Source organism: Mesocricetus auratus, unplaced genomic scaffold (assembly GCF_017639785.1).
Source record: "Mesocricetus auratus isolate SY011 unplaced genomic scaffold, BCM_Maur_2.0 Super-Scaffold_100015, whole genome shotgun sequence".
Lineage (NCBI taxonomy): Eukaryota > Metazoa > Chordata > Mammalia > Rodentia > Cricetidae > Mesocricetus > Mesocricetus auratus.
In genome coordinates, this window is record NW_024429198.1 from 32,608,263 (window position 1) to 32,629,578 (window position 21,316).

At 37.2% G+C, this 21,316-nt stretch overlaps 1 protein-coding gene across 10 annotated transcripts in view; it reads left to right on the forward strand.

The window, feature by feature from the left end:
- Nucleotides 1-21,316, forward strand: part of Sntg1 (syntrophin gamma 1) — a 533,425-nt gene that overhangs the window by 437,911 nt on the left and 74,198 nt on the right. For 9 of the 10 annotated variants that reach the window (XM_040757759.1, XM_040757755.1, XM_013124464.3 and 6 more), the window contains one exon: nucleotides 17,292-17,408. The exons of the other annotated variant lie outside the window; for it this stretch is intronic. In XM_040757759.1, coding sequence (XP_040613693.1) covers nucleotides 17,292-17,408 — 117 coding nt within the window. The remainder of the gene's footprint in view (nucleotides 1-17,291; nucleotides 17,409-21,316) is intronic. 10 annotated transcript variants of the gene reach the window in all.

Genomic DNA, 21,316 nt, shown 5'->3' on the forward strand with positions numbered 1-21,316 from the left:
TATTTGGTATCAGTTTTAACTATTCAATGAGCTATAATCTATGATGAAAATTGCTTTTTAATTACATAATTCAATTGATTGAAGCATGAGTGAATTTTAATCACAATTTTAATAACGGGCAATTTTTGCAATAGGACTAAATTGCATCTGCTTAATATGTGTTTGTTTTAATAACCAAAAAAATTTAAGATGTGGCTTATTTGCATTTCTAACAATATATAAAATAAGGGGTTTAGTTCTGTGAAAACCTATAAGTGTATTATACATATTGAATATACATAAAATATTATGAGATAACTATGACTTAATAAAGTATTATAACTTTGACTATAATGTGTTTTAAGAAAGCAGAGTCCTTGAGTACTTTTCTCTAAGGAAAATGATATAGCAGTTAATGACATTGAAATGTTATGATGTCTTAGAAAGAGTTTCAAAGAAGGATGAGCTGCAGAAGAAACACAGAAATTAATTCCTTAGATATCATCATATTTTTAAATTTTTGAGACAGTTTGTTTTCTCTGTATTAACAGTCCTGGCTGTCTTATAACTCACTTTGTAGACTTTTTAGACAAGACTGTCCTCAAACTCATTGAGATCTTCTTATCCCCACCACCCAAGTGGTGGGATTAAAGGTGAACACCACCATCACTCAGCTGTGATTTCACTTTATTTTTGCAGACTTCTAAGATCACATTAGGAAAGATTATTTATTTTCTTGGTTAATTTTTTTCTTGGTAGTTCACCCTTCTTCTTTACATGCTTATTTGTTCAAAGGTCTTAAATTTCCCCAAGATGGTTGTCTTTATTTTCCTAAAAGGACAAAAGTAAAATCCTTCCCCAACCATAACTTTGGGGAGGTTTCAAATCTGAACCTTATCATTTTTGATCTATGTTTTCTCTTGAATTGTTGTTTTATCATCTCTTACCATCCAAAGGAGCAAATTTTCTTACAATTGGCATTAGGCTTTTGTAAAGGGAAGCCTTTTCCTTGTGAGAAGCCTTCCCGCCAGCCTGGTTCTAGTGCCGCATAAGTTCCAAATAAACACACAGGATGCTATATTAACTATGAAGCTGTTGACCTTGCTTGTTTCTTACTGGCTAGCTCTAACTTAAGTAATTACCACATAATTGTTAATCTAAGTATTTCTCTTACCGGAGAATACTTCCGGGCTTCCTACCCCATGGTACTACATCTTGACTCTACTGTGTTTCTCCTTCCCAGAGTTCTCCTGGACTCCTAGTCCCACCTATCTAGATTCCTATTGGCTCAACAGTACTTTATTGACATAAGACTTCCCCAACAGGCTTTTTAATTGCCCTGAGAAGGAGTTTCTTCTCTGATGACAGGAAATTACTGAACTGAATTTGGCATAGGGGCTTTGTAGAGGATTCTGAAGGCATTTCACCATAGACAAAGCAAAACAAAAAAAAAATGAAGACAATGAAACCCCACAAAAACCATTTCTCCAGGACTATGACAACACCATTAAGCCAAAAACACAAACTAAAGATCATCTTTGGGTTACAAACTGTTTAGAACTAATTTGAGGAGGCAGCTAAGATGATGGAGCCTCAGAGACACTGCTTAGAACATTTTCAAGGAGGCTAGCTGAGATGATGCAGCCATAGAGACTACTTCAGCTAGTACTTGAGACAATTCCTGCACTTTCCCATCATGCCAAGAGTACACAAAGTGATACGACTTGACAGTTAACCCAATTTATTCTTTTCAGGATGCCCTAAAGATGCCATTGCCCCCAGACAGCATTAAGTAACTTTAAGAAAATTATATACACATTTCCAAGAAGTAGGGGAATTGCTATTTGGTGACTCATTAGGTCATGGGTATTTGTCATTGTTAAGGTGAATTGGTTACAAAATGTTGTTATTAAATCAGGCAGAAAGTTGAACAAAGGGTATTATATTCAAGGGTATTTTTAAAGGGATACAGATATGATAGGATAAGAGGGTAGAATACTGAACTTACTCTGAAATAAAAAAGAAGGGATATAGGTTATAGACATAAAGATAGTTTTAAATATTTTTACATTGGGTTGAACTTTTGCACATTGTATACAAATATTGCATATTAATACAAATTTGAAATTGGTTAAAACATTTGTGTATACCTTTCTAAGATGTTTCAAGGTATTGTATCTGTATAACTCATTTAACAATGTAATATAAATCTCTAATCCTTGAAAGTTATTATTACTAACTATATAGGACAATAAGGTAGTATAGATGTATTTTAAATAGATAGGTTGTCTTCAAACATGTCAGAGAGCTACAGAATGTGGCATTTAAGATGCCTTAATAACATAGGTTTTTCTTTTTTACAACAATAAGTCATTTCTGCTCCTGGCAGCACCAATCTACTTCAGAGAAGATAATGGGAATAGAAGAAATTCCATAGGACGTTTACTTTATTTGTGACAAAAGTAAGACACAGGGAAAGAATCTGCCCTTTCCTCAATTGTCAACAGTATGTGTCATAAATGGCCAACCAGGACAATAAAAAGTTTGGCTGCAAACCTTGCCAAGAAAAGGTGGAATGGTCCTTCATAAAATTTTGCTTCTTAGAAATGTCTGTCTGATATGGTAAGTGTATAGGCCTAAGATGGATGCCCCAATGTTGCAGAGCAACCTGGATGTCTGTCCAGGCAGCCAGCTGTTTTTGTCATTTCTCATATTTTTTTAGATGTCACTTGTTCACACTCCCTGCTTACTCAGTTAATACTATTCCAGTCTTGGGTCTCTGAAGGAGTTGAAGACTAGATAGCATAGTTAGCTTTCATTGTTTACAAGACTCGTAAAAGAAACTCATTAAAGGTATGTAAAGTATAAAAAGTTGAGAAATGGAAGATAATTTTATAATGCAAATTAGAATAGAAAGCAAACTGGGTAAAAGATTTTAAACTTGGCAACATGGAACAGACAATGGAGTATTTTTTTTCTGAACTTCTCAAAAGCAAATGGACTAGATCTTATTGAGGAAATTACTGCCTTTATATATTTTGTACTTATTGTACTTACTCTATATAATTTTTCTTATATTAGCTTTAGCTTTGTTCTTTTTGTATATAGACAGAAAAGGAGAATTGTGGTGATATATTATTTATGATTTAATAAAGATTGCCTCGAATATTAGAAAGCAAAGACAACCACACTAGTTATCTGTAGAAGATAGGTAGTGGTGGCACCCACTTTTAATTCCAGAATTGGGAGACAGGCAGATGGTTCTCTCTGAATTCAAGGCCACCCTGGCCTACACAAGAGTAACAAAACTGGTGGCTTTGATCCCAGAAAGTGGGATCACATGTCCTTAATCCCAGCACTAGGGAGGTAGAGACAGGAGGATATGACTGGGCACAGAAGGGAATATAAGGAAGAAAAAAAACGGGAATTCAGAGCTTTTGGCCTCTGAGGTTTTATGGAGACAGGATTGGGATTTCAGCTTGGTAGAGATAATATCTATAAGACTACTTTGCTTCTCTCATCTTAAGTTTTAAGCTTAAACCCCAATATCTGTCTCTGGATCTTTTATGTGTTACAGGGCTTTATTCTGATGGGTCTGCTTACATATGTTACTTGACCTTTTTCCTTTTCAGGTTTTAATATTCTTTCTTTGTTCTATATGATTCATGTTTTGATTATTGTGTGGTGAGGGGCCCTTTTTTCAGTGTGTTGGGTGTTCTGTAAATTGCTCTCATTAGGTTGGGAAGGTTTCCTTCTATAATTTTGTTGACTATATTTTATGTGCCTTTTAGCTGGTATTCATCTCTGTGCCTCCTGATTATTCTTAGGTTTGGTGTTTTCATGGTGTCCCAGATTTCCTGGGCATGTTGTGTTATACTGTTAATGGTTTTAATGTCTTCTTTGACTGAATACTATATTCCCTCCACTGTATCTTCAATACCTATGATTCTCTCTTCCATCTCTTACATTCTGTTGGTTAAGCTTGCATCTGTAGTTCCTGTTCATTTGCCTGGATTTTACACTTGCTTAATTCCCTCAGTTTGTGTTTTGTGTATTGCCCCTAATTCAATTTTCTAGTCCTGAACTGTTTCCTTCCCCTGTTAAATTGATTTTTCTTGGCACTATTGGTTTCTTTAAAGTTTCTGTTTGTCTTATCCTCGATTTCTTTAAGGGAATTTTGATCAGAGATGTCCTTCTGCATGCTTATTGTTTGATGAATAAAGATGTTTCTATTAGTGGACAGGCAGGATGTAGTAAGGCAGGAAGTACAGGCAGGGCCACTAGATTAGGAGAATTCTTGGAGAAGGAATGCGGAAAGTGAGTCTCAAAGGAGATGCCACATAATGGTTGAGGAGAAAAACACCCAGGCATCACCAGTAAGACAAGACTACATGGTGATACACAGATTAATAGAAATGGGTTAATAATTAAGAAAGGGCTATCCAATAAGGAGTCTGAGTTATATGCCAAAGAGTTTATAATTAATATAAGCATCCATGGGTTTATTTAGGACTAAAGGGCAGTGGAACTGGACTGGACAGAAATTTCCATCTACATATGGCATACATACGTCTCTGTGTCTTTTATTTGTCATGTTACAGAACTTTTCAATTCCTTTAAGGGCCTATATATCTTCATAAGGTTGCTTTCTTCATCATCTGCTTTGGGATGGTCTTCTCCTGCTGTTGTAGATCCACTAGGTTCTGGTGTTGCTGTATTGCTGCTCAACCTGATGAACATATTCTTGCATTGCTGACTACCCATCTCTTCCTCTAATTGATGTAGGCAGTACCTGTACCTTCAAAAGCTGCTTCCACCATGGAAGGAATTTGCATTTGTGGAGAGGGGTGAGAATTGTAGAGTACCCTGTCCAGTGGTGGGGGTGGTGAAGCAGCCTATCTGCAGGAATCTGACCTGCTGTCCAGCTAGTGGGGCTATCGAGGGCCTAAAGACAGGTCTGTCTGGCCAGGAGACAAGTTACCACTTCTAATAGGTGGTTGGTTTTTGTTCAACACCACAAAATTTTATTGGCATGTCTTAGTCCCCAGAAAAACCTATGCTTCATGAGGTGATGATTTAGAAAATATGGTGAAAAGGGCAAGTTATTATAATGGAGTAAAGGGGGCATATATTTAAATCTACATTATCTACAAAACAACTGTTAATCTTAAATATTTTACATCGGTATTGATTTTACTTTATTGATACATTTTTAAATGAACTTTTTTTAAAAATTTCATTATTTTTTAATGTTGATTTCTCTATGTTCATTTTTTTAAATTTATTTTTCAGTTTAAATTTAGATAAGAAACAAGGTTGCTTCACAAGTCAGTTCCAGGTCCCTCTCCCTTTCCCTCCCCTCCTCCCATGCCATCCCCCAACCCCCCCATTATCCCCTCATTTCCCCAGGGAGGGTGATGCCCTCCTTGGGGGTGTCCATAGTCTGTCATTTCATACAGGGCAGGGCCTAAAGACCCTCCCCCAAGAGTTCAGGGTGAGAGTGCACCTCACATTGTTCGATGGGAGTCCAAAGTCCGTGTGTATACTCGGGATGAGTACTGATCTACTGCCCAAGGCTCAATAGATTACCTAGGCCTCCTCACTGACACCCACATTCAGGGGGGTCTTGATCAGTCCCATGCTGGGATTCCCAGGCTGATGCCTGGGATTCAAGAGTTAACCTTTGTCAGGTCAGCTGTTTCTGGGGGTTAAACCAGCCCAGTCTTAATCCCTTTGGTCATCAGTCCTCCCTCTCTGTTACTGGCTTCCTTGAGTTCAGCTCAGTACTTAACTGAGGGAGTCTGCCTCCTCTTCCATCAGCCACTGAATGAAGTTTCTATTTCCCAGACTCTCTGGCCGTGGGATTGTAGGCTGGCACTCCCCAGATCTATGTCTAAAATCCATATATGAGAGAGTACATGCAATGTTTCTCTTTTTGTGACTGGGTTACCCCACTCAGGATGGTTTCTTCTAGTGTCATCATTTGCCTGCAAATCTCATGATTCCATTGTTTTTTTCTGCTGAATAGTACTCCATTGTGTAAATGTACCACATTTTCTCTATCCACTCTTCGGTTGAGGGACATCTAGGTTGCTTCCAAGTTCTGGCTATTACAAATAATGCTGCTATGAACATAGTGGAACAGACATCCTTGTTGTATGAATGGGCATCTTTTGGATATATGCCTAAGAGTGGAGTTGCTGGGTCTTGTGGTAGGTTTATTCCCATTTTTCTGAGGAATCTCCAAATACATACCAATCCCAATTCCTCCTCTCTCCCCTCCTCTCACTGCCCCCCATCTTCCCAAACCCCAATCCTCAGAGATGATGAGGCCACCCATTGGGAGTCAAGTATCATGTTGAGGCAGGAACAATGCCTTACCTCCTGTATCTTGGCTGAGCAAGGTATCCCTCAACAGGGAATGGTCTCCAAAAAGACAGTTCATACACTAGGGATAAATCCTGTCTTTGACCCCACAAACTGCCCAAACCAGGCAAATTTCATCCACATTCAGAGTGCCTGGTTCTTTCCTATGCAGGTTATCCAGCTGAGAGTCCACAGTCAGTGAGCTCCCACTAGATAGGGTCAGCTGTTTCTGTGGGTTTCTCCACCATGGTCCTGATCCTTTTGTTCATATTATTGCTCCTCCCTCTCTTCAACTGGACTCTGAGAGTCCAGCGCTTATCTCTGTTTCTCTGCATCTGCTTCCATCAGTTACTAGATGAAGGTTCTATGATGACAAGTAGGGTAGCCATCAGTCTGTTTACAGGGGAAGGGTAGTTCACGAAACCTCTCCACTACTGCTTAGAGTCTTAGCTGGGTTCATCCTAGCGGATTCTTGTGAATTCTCTAGTGCCAAGTTTCTCTCTAACACCATAATGGCTCCCTCTAGAAAGATATTTCTTTCTTTGTTCTCTATCTCTGTCCCTTCCCCCGTCTGGAAATACTGTTCCTTCATGTTCTCCTCATCCTTCTATCTTCCACTCCTCAACCCCTTCTACTCTCCCCCTTCCCACAATGCTCTTGATTCACTCAAGAGATCTTGTCTATTTCCTCTTCCCAGGGATATTCATGTGTGTCTCTCTTAGAGTCCTCTTTGTTACCTAGCTTCTCTGGGGTTTTAGAATGTAGGCATGTCATACTTTGCTTTATGCCTAATATCCACTTGTGAGTGAGTACATACTGTCTGCATTTCTGGATTTGGGTAACCTCACTCAGGATGTTTTTCATTCTAGTTCCATCCATTTGCCTGCAAATTTCAAGATTCCATAGTTTTTTACAACTCAGTAGTACTCCATTGTAAAATGTACTACATTTTCTTTAGTCATTCTTTGGTTGAGAGGCATCTAGATTGTTTCCAGGTTTAGGCTATTACAAGTAATGCTGCTGTGAACATAATTGAGCAAATGTCCTTGTGCTTTGATTGTGCTTCCTTTGGATATATGCCCAAGAATAATATTGTTGGGTCTTGAGGTAGGCAGATTCCCAATTTTCCAAGAAACCACCATACTGATTTCCAAAGCAGCTTTAGAAGTTTGCACTCCTACTAGCAATGGAGAAGTGTTCACCTGACTCCAAATCATCTCCACCATTATCTGTCATTCATGTTTTTTAACTTAGTCATTCTGACTTCTGTAAGATGGTATCTCAAAGTTGTCTTGATTTGCATTTCCCTGATGGCTAAGGATGTTTAGCAATTCCTTAATTGTTTTTCAGCCATTTGAGACTCCTGTGTTTAGAATTGTTGTTTAGATCTGTACCTCATTTTCAACTGGATTATTTGATGTTTTGATGTCTACTTCTTTGTATATGTTGGAGTTCAGACTTCTGTCAGATGTGGGGTACGTGATTGTATTTTTCCATTATGTATGAAGTCAGTTTGTCTTAAGTGTAGTTTGCCTTACAGAGGCTTCTGAATTTCAGTAGTTCCCATTTATTATTTTTTCTCTCAGTGTCTGTGCTAATGGTATTATATTTAGGAAGTGATCTCCTGTGCCAGTGCATTGAAGGCTACTTCCCATTTTCACTTTTAAGAGATTTAATGTGACTACATTTATGTTGATCCCTTTGAACTTGAGTTTTGTTCAGCAAGATAATACAGATCTATTTGTATGCTTCTAATTGTTGATATCCAATTATGCCAGCACCATTTGTTGAAAATGCTTTCATTTTTCCATTGTATAATTTTAGCTTCTTTGTCAAAAATCAGTAGCATAGATGTGTGGATTAATATCAGGGTCTTCATTTAGATACCATTGGTCCACTTGTCTGTTTTTGTGCCAATACCAAACTGTTTTCATTATTGTGGCTCTGTAGTAGAGCTTAAAGTCAGCATGTTGATACTCTGGAAATTCCTTGCTGTACAGGATTGTTTTGACTATCCAGGGTTTTTTGTTTTTCCATATGAGGTTGAGTATTGTTATTTCAAAGTATATGAAGAACTATTATGGAATTTTGATGAGAACTGCATTGACTATGTAGATTGCTTTTGGTAAGTTTGCCATTTTTACTATATGATAGCTAGCTATCCAAGACCAAAGCAGATCATTTCATTTTCTGATATCTTCTTTGATTTCTTTTTCACAGACTCAAAGATCTTATCATTCAGGTCTATAAATTGTTTTATTAGAGTTACCCAAAGATATTTTATGTTGTTTGCAGTTATTGTGAAGGATAATGTTTCTTTCTGATTTCTTTCTCCCACTTATCATTTGTATATAGGAGGGCTACTGTTTTTTTCCTTTTTTTTTCAGTTAGTTTTTATCCTGACATATTACTTAGTGTGTTTATCAACTGTAGGAGTCCCAGGTATTCTATCATTTCATCCATGAATATCAATAGGTTGAGTTATTTCTTTCCAATTTGTATCCGCTTGATCGCCTTTTGTTATCTTTTTGCTCTTGCTAGAACTTCAAGCACAATATTGAATTGATATGGACAAAGTAGACAGCCTTGTACTGTTCCTCATTTTAGTGGAATCCCTATGAGTTTCTATCTATTTTGTTTCATGTTGGGTGTTGGCTTGCTTATATTGCCTTTATTATGTTTAGGCATGTTCTTTGTATTCCTGACCTCTCCAAGACCTTTATCATGGATTTTGTCAAAGGCTTTTTCAGCATCTAATGATATGATCATGTAGATATTTTTCTTTAATTTGTTTCTGTTAGAATATATTGAGAGATTTTCATATGTTGAACCAACCCTACATGTCTGAGATGAAACCTACTTTATCATGTGGAATAATTTCTTATGTGTTCTTGAATCCAGTTTGCCAGTATTTTATTGAGTGTTTTGCATCAATATTCATGATGGAGTTTGGTCTGTAATTCTCTTTCTTAGTTGTGTCTTTTTGTGGTTTGAATATCAGGGTAGTTATCATGTAAAAACAGTTTGGCAATGTTTCTTCTGTTTCTATTTTGTGGAAGAGTTTGAGAAGTAATGATATAGCTCTTCTTTGTAATTCTAGTAGAATTGTGTGCTGAATCCATTGGGCTCTAAGTTCTTTCTGGTTGGGAGATATTTGATGATTTTTCTATTTCCTTATATTTAAGTGGTTTATCTGGTTTTAATTTAAATTTGGTTGGTGGAGACTGTAGAAAAAATTTGTTCACTTCCTTTAAATGTTTTAATTTTGTGAATTACAGGCTTTTGAAGTATGCCCTGATGATTCTCTGGATGTCCTCAGTGTTTGTTTTTATGACCCATTTTCATTTCAGATTTTATTAATTTGGATATTCTCTCTCTTCCTTTTTGTTTGCATCTGTAGTTTGTGATCATTTAATCCAGATTTTCCATTTCCAGAATTCCCTCAGTTTGGTTTTCTTTATTGCCTTGATTTCAATTTTTCAAGTGTTGAACTTCTTCCTTCACCTGTTTGATTTTTTTCTTGACTTTGATGGCTGTATTTAAGGGATTTATAGACTTCTATTTTTATTTGCCTTCTCCTCCACTTCTTTAAGGAAATTTTTCATTTTCTCTTTAAGGGCCTCCATCATTTTCATATAGTTATTTTTAAGAGCTATTTCAATTTCTAGCTACTGAACAGTTTTATTAATTTCCTTTAGTTGTTTATTTTTCTTGGCTTTCTCAGCTTTCCTTAAGATATTAATTGATGTCCTCTTTGAGGATCTTTATTATCTCCAAAATATTGATCTCAAGGTCACAGCTTCATCTTTGTTATGAATATTTAGGACTCAGTAGAGTAGATATCTGGTCTCTAGAGTGACACATTGCCTTGGCTGTTATTGATTATGTTCTTACACTGGTATCTAAGCAACTGGATTTGGGATGGATATATAGCTAAGTGAGGATTTCTGAGTCTCTCTTTTTTTGATGGCTGTTTTCTTCCTTGGTTTCTTATTCCTTTCTGGTCTTCTGGTTTGTGTGGTGTGTGACTGAGCAATGAGAATCCACCTATATTTGGGGATGATCTTCCGAGGTCAGTGTGGCTTCTGGTTGGGAAGGGATTTCTGCCTGAATTAGTATTTGGGTCACAATAATGAAGAGTGGTTTGCAGATTGGAATAGGATGAGGGGTAACTGAGAGAGTGTGGAGGATTCTAAAATCTTGATGGTGCTACATCCTCTGGATGAGGTTCCTCCACCAGAGATGTGGGCTGGGATGTGGTAAAGATGAGAGACGTGGTTGGAAGATGGCTGGACAGGCACTCAGCAATTGGGAATTTTCTGTCATGGCCTCTGGTCCAGAAGAGAGCTTCTGCTGGAGTATCAGGCAGAGATGAAGTGATGGAATGATGAGGAATAGAAGAATGTATAGGGATAAGCTGGTCTGGCAGGAAGATAATGGGAGCAGTGAACAGGCTGGGTGGCTACATGGAGACTGGCATGACTTCTGGGCTTATTCATAAATTTCAGTGGAATATAACTCATACTGCATAAAATTTCATCTCTTTAAAATGGCCAGTTTGTAAATTCAGTATTTCTTGTTTTGAAATTTATGTAAATCTTTTATTTCAAAGAAATGTGAAAGATGTGTATATAATACATGCATCATAAAAAATTTAATACATTTTAGAATATATGATAATTGTCTTAGATAATTTTTGTTGTTATAACAATATGCCTAAGACTGGTAAATTACAAAGAAAAAACTTCCTGTAGCATCTAAGTCTGATTTCAAGATCATTACTTCCTACTACCCTGAAATGTAAGAGAATGGCAGATGATCTGTTACAGAGAATAGGGAACAATCTGAGAGAGACAGACTAACTTCTCAAAAATGTGTTCATGGTAAACAGACAGTTTTCAGAGTTCTATGGCACTATCATGGCATGAGCATCAATTCCTTCTGAAAATACTGCTCTCCATTGTTTCATTGCCTTCTTGTCCACATTACAAAGATCTCACGAGCACTCACTTTTTGTAATACCAAGGGCCATGCTTTTATAAATACACATAAACATATGTGCATGGTGCATAGTTAAATTATTAAAAATTACACCCTCCTTTGATGAATGCTGAATGTCTAACCTTCAAGGTGCTTTCTTTCCTTTTCAGTCTTCCTTAGTTACATATACACTGCTGTCTTTTGTAGCTGTTACACTAATAATTTGTCTATTGATATTCTTGTTTTTTAATGTTCCATCTTTTTACAATAGTGAATTTACAATCACTATAGTTAACATTTAATAATTCATGCATATGTGTTGCCATAAATAAAGTTCTTGCTACTAACATATTTCACCAGTTGAATAGAATAAAATCTTACATTTGGCTCTAAGACTGTTTCTGAGTAGTCATCTCTGTTAGCAGTCTCACCACACTGTGGTATCTTTGAGTTTGTTAAACATCTGCCCATGTCCTTTTGTCTTTTAAATTCTCCACTGAAAAGATAGTTGTTATTTGAGTATGCCTTCATTTTTATGCTATTGTTTTCTTTTTCCCTAGAAGCTTTTTTTTTCCTTTTTTATTATTTTAATTTTAAATAGCTTGTTTTACATGTCAATCCCAGTTCCCTCTCCCTCCCCTCCTCCCGCACTCCCCTTCCCCCCCTCCCACCCTATTGCCAAATCCTTCCACATAGGGGATATCTAGAGTCTGTCATTTTACTCTTGGTAGGGTCCAGGCACTCCCCTAAGAGTCCAGGCTGAGAGAGCATCTCTCTTTGTGCTATAGGCACACGAAGACAGTTTGTATACCAGGGATAGACACTGATCCACAGCTCAGGGCCCCATAGGTTGCCCAGGCCTTCTCACTGACACTCACATTTGGGGGGGTCCAAATCAGTCCCATGCTGGCCTCCCCACTGTCAGTCTGGGGTCCAAGAGCTCTCCCCTGTTCAGTTCAGCTGTCTCTGCTGGTTTTGCCAGCCCATTCTTTGCCAATTTGCTTATCACTCCTCTCTCTCTGTCACTGGGTTCCTTGGGTTCAGTTCAGTGATTAATTGTGTGTTTGCCTCTGCTTCCATCAGTCACAGGGTGAAGGCTCCCGGATGGTTATAGACATCAAGTTCATTATCAGGAATGGGCATTCGAGGTGGTCCCTCCACTATTGCTTAGCTTGCCTAGAAGCTTTTAACATTCTTTCTATGTTATGTGAGTTTAGAGTTTTAGTTATTATATATTTGGGGGAATTTATTTTCTTGATCCAGACTATTTGGTGGTCTATATACTTCTTGAAACTTGATAGGCCCTTCCTTTTTAGGCTAGCTGAGTTTTATTTCACGATTTTGTTGAAAGTGTTCCTGTGCTTTTGAACTAGCTTTTTTTTCTTCTCAATCATCTTCCATAATATCTTCTATTCCCATCATTTGTAGATTTTTGTTTCATACTATTCCACTTTTCCTTGGTGCATGTGTCTGGAGTCTTCTTCAGAATTAACATTTTCTTGTACTAAGATATCCATTTCTACAATCTTATCTTTAATGTCCAAGATTCTCTATTCCATATTTTATATTCTCTTGGTAAAGCCTGCGTCTGAATTTCCAGTCCAGGTTCCTAAATTTTTCATTTCTAGTTTTACCTAACTTTAGGCTTTCTTTAGTGGCTACATTGCCACTTTCATGACTTGAAGAGAATTCTTCACTTCCTTTCATTGACTGTGTTTTCATAGATTACACTAATGAATATAGTCATATTGTCTTTAAGATAGTAGAATGCATTCATAATAACTATTTTTAAGTACTTCTCCTGTCCTTCAGCTATATTTCACTTTCAAGGCCTACTCATTGTGGCAGGTCTGTTGGGCTCTAGTGGAGACACACTGCCATGGCTCTTATTCATTTTGTTTTTGTGTTGGGGTGTAAGCCTGGGGGTTTGGGATGATTGTAATTCCAGGTATTGATATCTGTTCATGCTTTTGTTTAATGGACTTTGGGTTATTTTGTTTCTGTTGCCTTATCCAGTTGTTAGGAGAGTGTGGTGACTGTGAGTTACACAGTAGGGTGTGCTTCTGTGTCCCTGCCAAATGCCACTTGGGGTCCTGGGTATAATGTTTTACTATGTAACAGAGATGACTTGAAAGAATGGGATAGTGCTAGAAGGGTATGGGAGTGAGAGAAACTACAAGAGAGAGGAATGCTGGTTGTGACAAGAGAATCTGTATTTCCCATCGAATTGGAGGAATAGCAAAAAGGCAGGCCCCTGCTGATGATCTGCTACAAGGAAGGGGATAAGACTGGGGAATTATATTTGGATAATGTAAAGTTCAGATTTCCTTTCTTATTCCCTCACTGGGGTAATCAGTTGATTTTCAGGGAGACTGCCTCTGGTGTTGGTGCCGGAGACAAAGGAATAGCATGAGAGAAGGAGGTTATATGATCTCTGGAAATCTCAATAGTGTCAGTCTCTCCTCAAACCTATAAATGACTCTCTCTATTATGGTATCTGTCATCCTGCTCTTCTCTATTCTGTCCCCCTCAATCTTCCTGCTCCCCCATGTCCTCCTCTCGCTTCCTCTTCTCCCCCTCTCTTTTTCCCAGCTCTTTTAAATCTCTTTAAAATATTCAAAGTCTCTTTCAAGCTCAAAATCTGTCACCAAAGTCCCTTTCAAAGTTAAAAGCCTGTATAAAATATATAAATCCCCTAAAAATATATCCAAAACCTCTTCAAAATTCTAAAATTCCAAAGTTTCTCTAAATTCCAAAGTTTTTTTTCCTATACGATAAGAACTAAATACAGAACTTCTTATTACAGGAATCATCAATCAGGGCATGGGCACACCCAAATGAAAGAAAAACTAAAATTCAAGTGTCAAAATTTCAGTGTTTGACACCTGGAACTGAATCATGATTACCAGGGCTCCAAAGGGCTTGACTGTAGATGAAAGTTTCTGTCCTGCATGGTCCAGCAGTCATTCATTCCTAAATAAACACACAGAGACTATTAATTATGAACTGCTTGGTCAATGGCTCAGGCTTCTTATTTGGCTAGCTCTCTCTTAATTATTAACCCGTTTCTATTAATCTATGTATCTCCACATGGTCTTGAGTTACTGGAGAATGCCTGGGCATGTTATCTTCCCAGTAACTACATGGCATCTCTCAGGTGACACATTCTCTGTTTTTCTCTTCTCAGAAATTTCCTCATCTGGTATTCTCCACCCCCCACCCCATACTTTCTGCCTGGCTACATCCTGCCTGTCCATTCACCAAAACAGCTGTATTCATCAACCAACAAAAGAAACATATATTCTAGGGATACAGAAGGACATCTGCCATCATTTGGCTACTTCTCTGACCCTGGCCTATAAAGCATATTGCTTGTTTCACTGCTTGGCGCCATTCCACATCTTTTCTTGTCCTTTGAAGTCATCCATTTATACTGGTGTCTCCAAAGTGCTGTGGTCTACCTGGAAACTGAGCTACACCATCATCAATAACTTCTCTCCAAGCTATTGGCACCACCCTACCATGTGGTACCAAGCCTTGCCTTCTCTCCATGACTTGAGAGTTCTATTTAAACTGTGACTGAACCTTCATTAATGCCCTCTTTTGACCTGTGAGATGCCAAGCCTCCACTGCTCTTCATGACCACTTTAAGTTTTCAAAACTGGTGCTACCTGGAAAACTCTTACCCTTTACCATGTTTGGCTAGTGCAATGAGGTAAATCCTTTGCCTCTCTAGACCACATGTACTCTGTGCTTACCCTGAGGAAGAACTTTCCAGAAAATTTTTGCTTTAATGATGCTAGATTCTTGTTAACCACAGCTGAGTCTTCTGCTCCAGTTGATCAAAATCAAAGAGTCTAGTCAAAATACTAATCTGACTGCTCTCAAGTTTAACTTATTTCCCACAACACTAAACACTCAGATGACTTTTCTAGCCCAAAGATCCAAAGTCCTCCTACAAAGTCTTAGTTAAACACATTCAAGTCTGTCACAGCAATATCACATATTTCTGTAAACAATTTCACTATTAGTTAGAGTTTCTACTACTATGATAAAACAACATGACTAAAAGAAACACAGGGAGGAGTTTATTTCAGATCACACTTCATAACTGAGAAATACCAAGGCAGGAACTCAATGCATCTGGAAGCAACAACTGACACAGAGGCCAAGCAAAAACACTGCTTGCTCATTAATTCTTCCTGACTTGTTCAGTATGTTTTTTTTTATATATCATCCAGAAACATCTGCCCAGTGGTCGCATCATTCATTGCAGACTGGACACTTCTACACCAAGCATTAATTTAAAAATGCTCTACAGATTTGCCCTCAGGCCAATATGCTTGGGAATTTTCACAGTTGAAGATCCTTCTATTTAAATGATTGTAGCTTATTTCAAGTTGGCAAAAAAAGCAGAAAAATACTATCTAACTGTATATATTTTTAAACACAAATGTTTATGCATAAATATATATTATATACATATATGTGTACATATATATGTGATTACAAATATATGCTTAAGTATGTATGTATATATACAAATATATACATTTGTTTAAATATATACATAGCTAAATGTTATTATGATGAAAGTAGCTTCATTATTTTCAATGCTTGATATCATTCTATTAATTATAATGGATAGTATAAAAATAAATCCAAATAACATTGTACTTGGATCTTATGGTGCCATTAACCATTGAAAGGTCTATGAAGAGTTCAATTATAGTATAAATTTTAAAAAATTAATACTCTAAGAACACAAAAATCAGAATTCCTAAAGGAATTAAATTTGAGCCTTTATAATCACAATGGGATTATTATATAAACTAAGGTAATGGACACTCCAGTTCATTTTAGATAGTAAAAATAATGCAATGGGAAGTAGATGTCACCTGTTTGTAAGCAGAAAGTGTTGTGCACATCCATGCATTGCCACTCTTCAACTGCTACCATGGATGCTGCATAAACACCTGCCTCTTACACGCAGGTGTGGACATGAGAAAGAACCCATCCTCTGGAGTGAGCTGTATTTAGGCATTGGCAATTAGATAGTCATGACACAGGAGCTGAGAGTTCTGCTACTCTCACCATTACACATGGCTGGGGTGTGGTGGTCACTAAGCCAATCTTCACTTTGTCTTGTGTTTCATATTCCATCGGTCATAGCAGATATTATAGCAAAGAAAAAGTTCATAAATAAGTATCTTATAAATCATTAAATCAAAAAGTAAATTTGTGAGGTAAGAAGTATCTTCAAATATGGAATCAGTGAAGTGTCTTGTGGCAAAGCTATAATATTTAATATATTTGTGTGTATTTGAGTCTCACAGAAATTAATTTGTGGAGCATGAGGAGCAGTGCATAGCACATAACTTTCCTTTAGAAATGGATCTCTCTTAGTCAACAAGACCCAGAACTATTATCAGTCATTGAAAATTGATATGTGAAAAATGAATCTCAAAATTTCTTTTAAGCTTTAAAAAAAACGATAGCATATCCTCTACCACCTGAGGCAAGTACTCAGAACAAGGACACTAAACATCCTATCTTATGACGCCAGAGAATGTGGTGCTCCATCCTAGTGGAGAGATGGCAGAAAAGGCATTTCATCGCTCATTTTCATGCTTTATGTCATGAGCACATTCAGCTGTAACAAATATAAATAATTAGAAAGTTCAGCTAATAGCACAAATAAAACATTTTAAGAGCAGATAGAAGGAAGGAAGGAGGGAGGGAGAGAGGGAGAGGAAAAGTAGCTCATGCCAATTGGTGTGACAAATACACAGAGACAAAATCCTTTGAGTAGTTCATATCCACTACAGATGGGAAGACTGGTTTAGTGGACTTTGGAATTAATCAATCAGGTAATTTTATATGAAATTATAACAGCACAAGACACACAAATATTCTACAATATGTAAAGTGTAGTTTGGCAGTTAACAGTACTTAATTTCTTGCAGATAGTCTACATGGGTTGGTGCGAAGCACGGGAGCAGGAATCCCTCCAGGATCGTGTGTACACACCTGTCTTTCTTGCCCTGAGGGGCTCCTGTCTTTACAGATTCCCATCACCTCCAGTAAGTGATTGTAACCAAATGTTTGCATGTACCATAGCCATCTGATGTTGCCTGAATGACAGTTGTTTATCAATGAAATCTGAAAATGAGGGACAGGACAGTTAGAAAATAGTTAATGTCTATCCAAAATAATTTGTCAAAAGAAAGGTTTTGAAGAAATATTTGCTTAATTGGAACAATTCATAATATTGTTAAAAAATTTCATGAAGTTGTGGGAAAGCATTTAAGAAAGGTCAATAAATTAGTCAATTTAATGAAAAATTAAAGAAAGGATGATAGGGTAAAAGATTTAAATTTTATTGTATATTTAGGAATGTTCCCTACATTTTGTATTTGTGGACACTTTGAGAGTCCTTAGTATGTATATGGAGTATTTCATTGTCACAGTAAAACTTGATGTTCAACTTGAACCATCCCTGAATCCCTAGGATGAAACCTACTTGATCGTGGTGAATGATTTTTCTGATGTGGTCTTGGATTCCATTTGCCAGTATTTTATTGAGTATTTTTGCATCAATGTTCATGAGGGACATTGTTCTGTAGTTCTCTATCTTAGTTGTGACGTTGTGTGGTTTGGGTACTAAGGTAATTGTAGCCTAGTAAACAGAGATTGGCACTGATTCTTCTGCTTCTATTATGTGGAACAATTTGCATAGTATTGGTATTAGCGCGTCTTTGAATTTCTGTTATAATTCTGCACTGAAACCATCTGGTCCTGGACTTTTTTTGGTTGGAAGACTTTTGATGGATGTTTCTATTTCTTTAGGGGTTATAGTTCTATTTAAATTGCTTATCTGTTCTTGATTTAAGTTTGGTAAGTGATAGCTATCCAGAAAATCATCCATTTCTTTTAAATTTTCCAACTTTGTGGAGTATAGGTTTTCAAAGAATGACCTGATGATTCTTCTCTGGGTTTCCTCAGTGTCTATTGTTATGTCCCCCTTTTCATTCCTGATTTTGTTAGTTAGCATGTTCTGTCTTTTGGTTAGGTTGAATAAATATTTGCCTATCTTGTTGATTTTCTCAAAGAACCAACTCTTTGTTTCATTGATTCTTTGTTTTGTTCTCTTTGTTTCTACTTTATTGATTTCAGCTCTCAATTTGATTATTTCCTGGCATCTAATCCTCCTGGTTGAGTTTGTTTCTTTTTGTTCTAGAACTTTCAGGGGTTCCATTAATTCTCTACTGTGGCTATTCCCCGGTTTCTTCATGTGAGCACTTAGTGCTATGAACGTTCCTCTTATAACTGCTTTCAGAGTGTCCCACAGGTTTGGGTATGTAGCGCCTTCATTTTCATTGAATTCAAAGAAGTCTTTGACTTCTTTATTTTTTCCTTTACCCAGGAATGATGCAATTGAGCATTCTTCAATTTTCATGAGTTTGTGGGATTCCTGCAATTTGTGTTGTTGTTGAATCCTAATTTTAAGCCATGGTGGTACAATAAGATACAGGGGGTTATGCCAATTTTTTCCTATCTGTTGAGGTTTGCTTCATTGTCAAGTATGTGGTTGATTTTAGAGAAGGTTCCTTGTGGTGCTGAGAAGAAGGTGTATTCTTTGTGTTTGGATGAAATGTTCTTTAGATGTCCGTTAAACTCTATTGGGTCACAACTTCTGTTAGTTCCTTTGTTTCTTTGTTAAGTTTTTATCTGGGGGTCCTGTTCAGTGGTGAGAGTGGGATGTTGAAATCTCCCACTATAAGTGTGTGGGGTTTAATGTGTGATTGAGTTTTAGTAATGTTTCTTTTATGAATGTGGGTGCCTTTGCATTTGGGGCATAGATGTTCAGAATTGAAACTTCATCCTGATGGATTTTTCCTGTGATGAATGTGAAATGTCCTTCTTCTTCTCTTTTGATTAATTTTAGTTTGAAGTCTAATTTGTCAGATATTAGGATAGCTACACCATGTTTAAATTTTATTAACTCCTAATACATAAAATCTCAAAATAATAAATCAATATTAAGTCTAGGCATATAAAGCCAAATTCTACGATGTTAAAAGTTTGAATGAAAAGCAGCTGTGATGGAGCAAACCTGCAGTCTTGAAGTCAGGGAGGTTGAAGGAAAAACCAGGCGCTTAAGGCTGTTCAGGTGCACATAGTGAGACTGCCTTAAGACCTGTTATTTAACAAAGCAAAACAATGATAAACTTAAAAAAAACTAAAGAGTTCAATGCAATTACCTTGGGGGGAAAAGATATATATTCAGAAAATACATTAGATTTCTCTACCATAAAAATTGTGTAGATATATCAACCACTAAATAAAATAAGGTTATCTTGTATAACAGTATCACAGGATTCGATACTTGGCCACACAGCCATGCTTTCCTTGTTTGGAGCAGCATTGTACAATATGGTTGGAATACAAATCAGGGGAAGATGCTCACTTTATGACAACCAGGATATAGAGAGAATAGAAAGACTTGGGTTATTAATACTCCATGGAAATTCATGTCTCTGGTGATTAAACTTCCTTGGATCACAGATCAACTTCTAAATATTCTGCCATGTCCAAAAATATAATTGACCAGAGCCATCTAGTCAATATATGTGTCTTTGTGGATATTGAAATTCATCTACAGCATTAAACTATCACTTACAATTCAACATATGGCTATCTATAAGGTGTAGTTATTCTATAACCTAATCCATGCTATGTTCATGATATGTTATATTGTATATTCTATGTACACTAAATATGTCTGCACATCTGTTTTCTTGAAAGCCTTGTATGGATGTATAGAACAAGATTCAAGGAACTAGGCTCAATATGGGTTAATATAACTTTATTTGGGGAGAAGGCACTTATATAAGAAACAGATAACTGCTACAAACTCCCACTCCAAGGATCCACCCAGGCTGCATTCTAAATCAAGAGAGAGCCACCTGTGTCCCAACCCCAGACCTAAAACCATTCTGCATCACATCACATCTACACCCGTGACCATGCCCAAACTGGCATGGTCAGAGCTACAGGTACAGGCAGGGCGGATGTCTCACTACAATTCCCCTGTTAGTATAAAGACAAGAATCAGGCTTTATACAAAACAATATACAAAAATGGCAAAATTCAACTGTGCTCTAGGAGAAGGAAAAGTAAGAACAAACACCCTTAAGACCTATTGCCAGTGAAGCAACAGGAGCAAATGGCAAGAACTACATATCCAGTCCTAGGGTAAAGACATAACAGAGATTACTATAGGGCTTTCCTAACTGGAAAGTTTAAGTCTTGTACCTAATATTTCTATCTAGGAAGAAAGAACAATAATTATGACAGTCTAATATTCAACCTCATCAAAGACCTGAGGAGGATAACAATATTAGGGTAAGCATGAAGTGCAGGCAAGCAACTTCCAAAAGGTGCAGGGATGGCAGAAACAGCAGGCTACCTGGACAGTCACCCAGAGTCTCACAGCAGCATAGGGGCAATCAGCTTTGCCTAAGGCCTAGAGTATCTGACTGACCAACACAGAAGCATGGAGGTTGAAAGAATGTCTTACCAAGGTTCAGCAGTCTTTAATGTTTGTCTTCTGTAAACACAGTATGACAGCTTGTCCAATGTCAGCAGTCAAGGTGGAGGCAGCTCTTTGCCAAGAGGCCAATAACTGAGGAGAGAATGAACTCCAGAAGGAGTGTCATCAGTGCCCAACATGTACTCAGGAATAGCTTGGTGCTGTCAGGAGCAATTGTGTCTCATGTCAACAGAATACTAATATTAAAACATTTAAATGCCATATTCTTTAGGTCTATGAAGTGTTTGACAATCAAATCTATGTCTGACTAAGAAATATGGGTGATAATAATCTGTAATTCTCAAATTTGTAGTTGTACAATGGCTGAAGCTTCCCAAAATAATTTAGCAAGGACTTCAAAAAATGTAATTATATACATAAATATAATTCTCAATA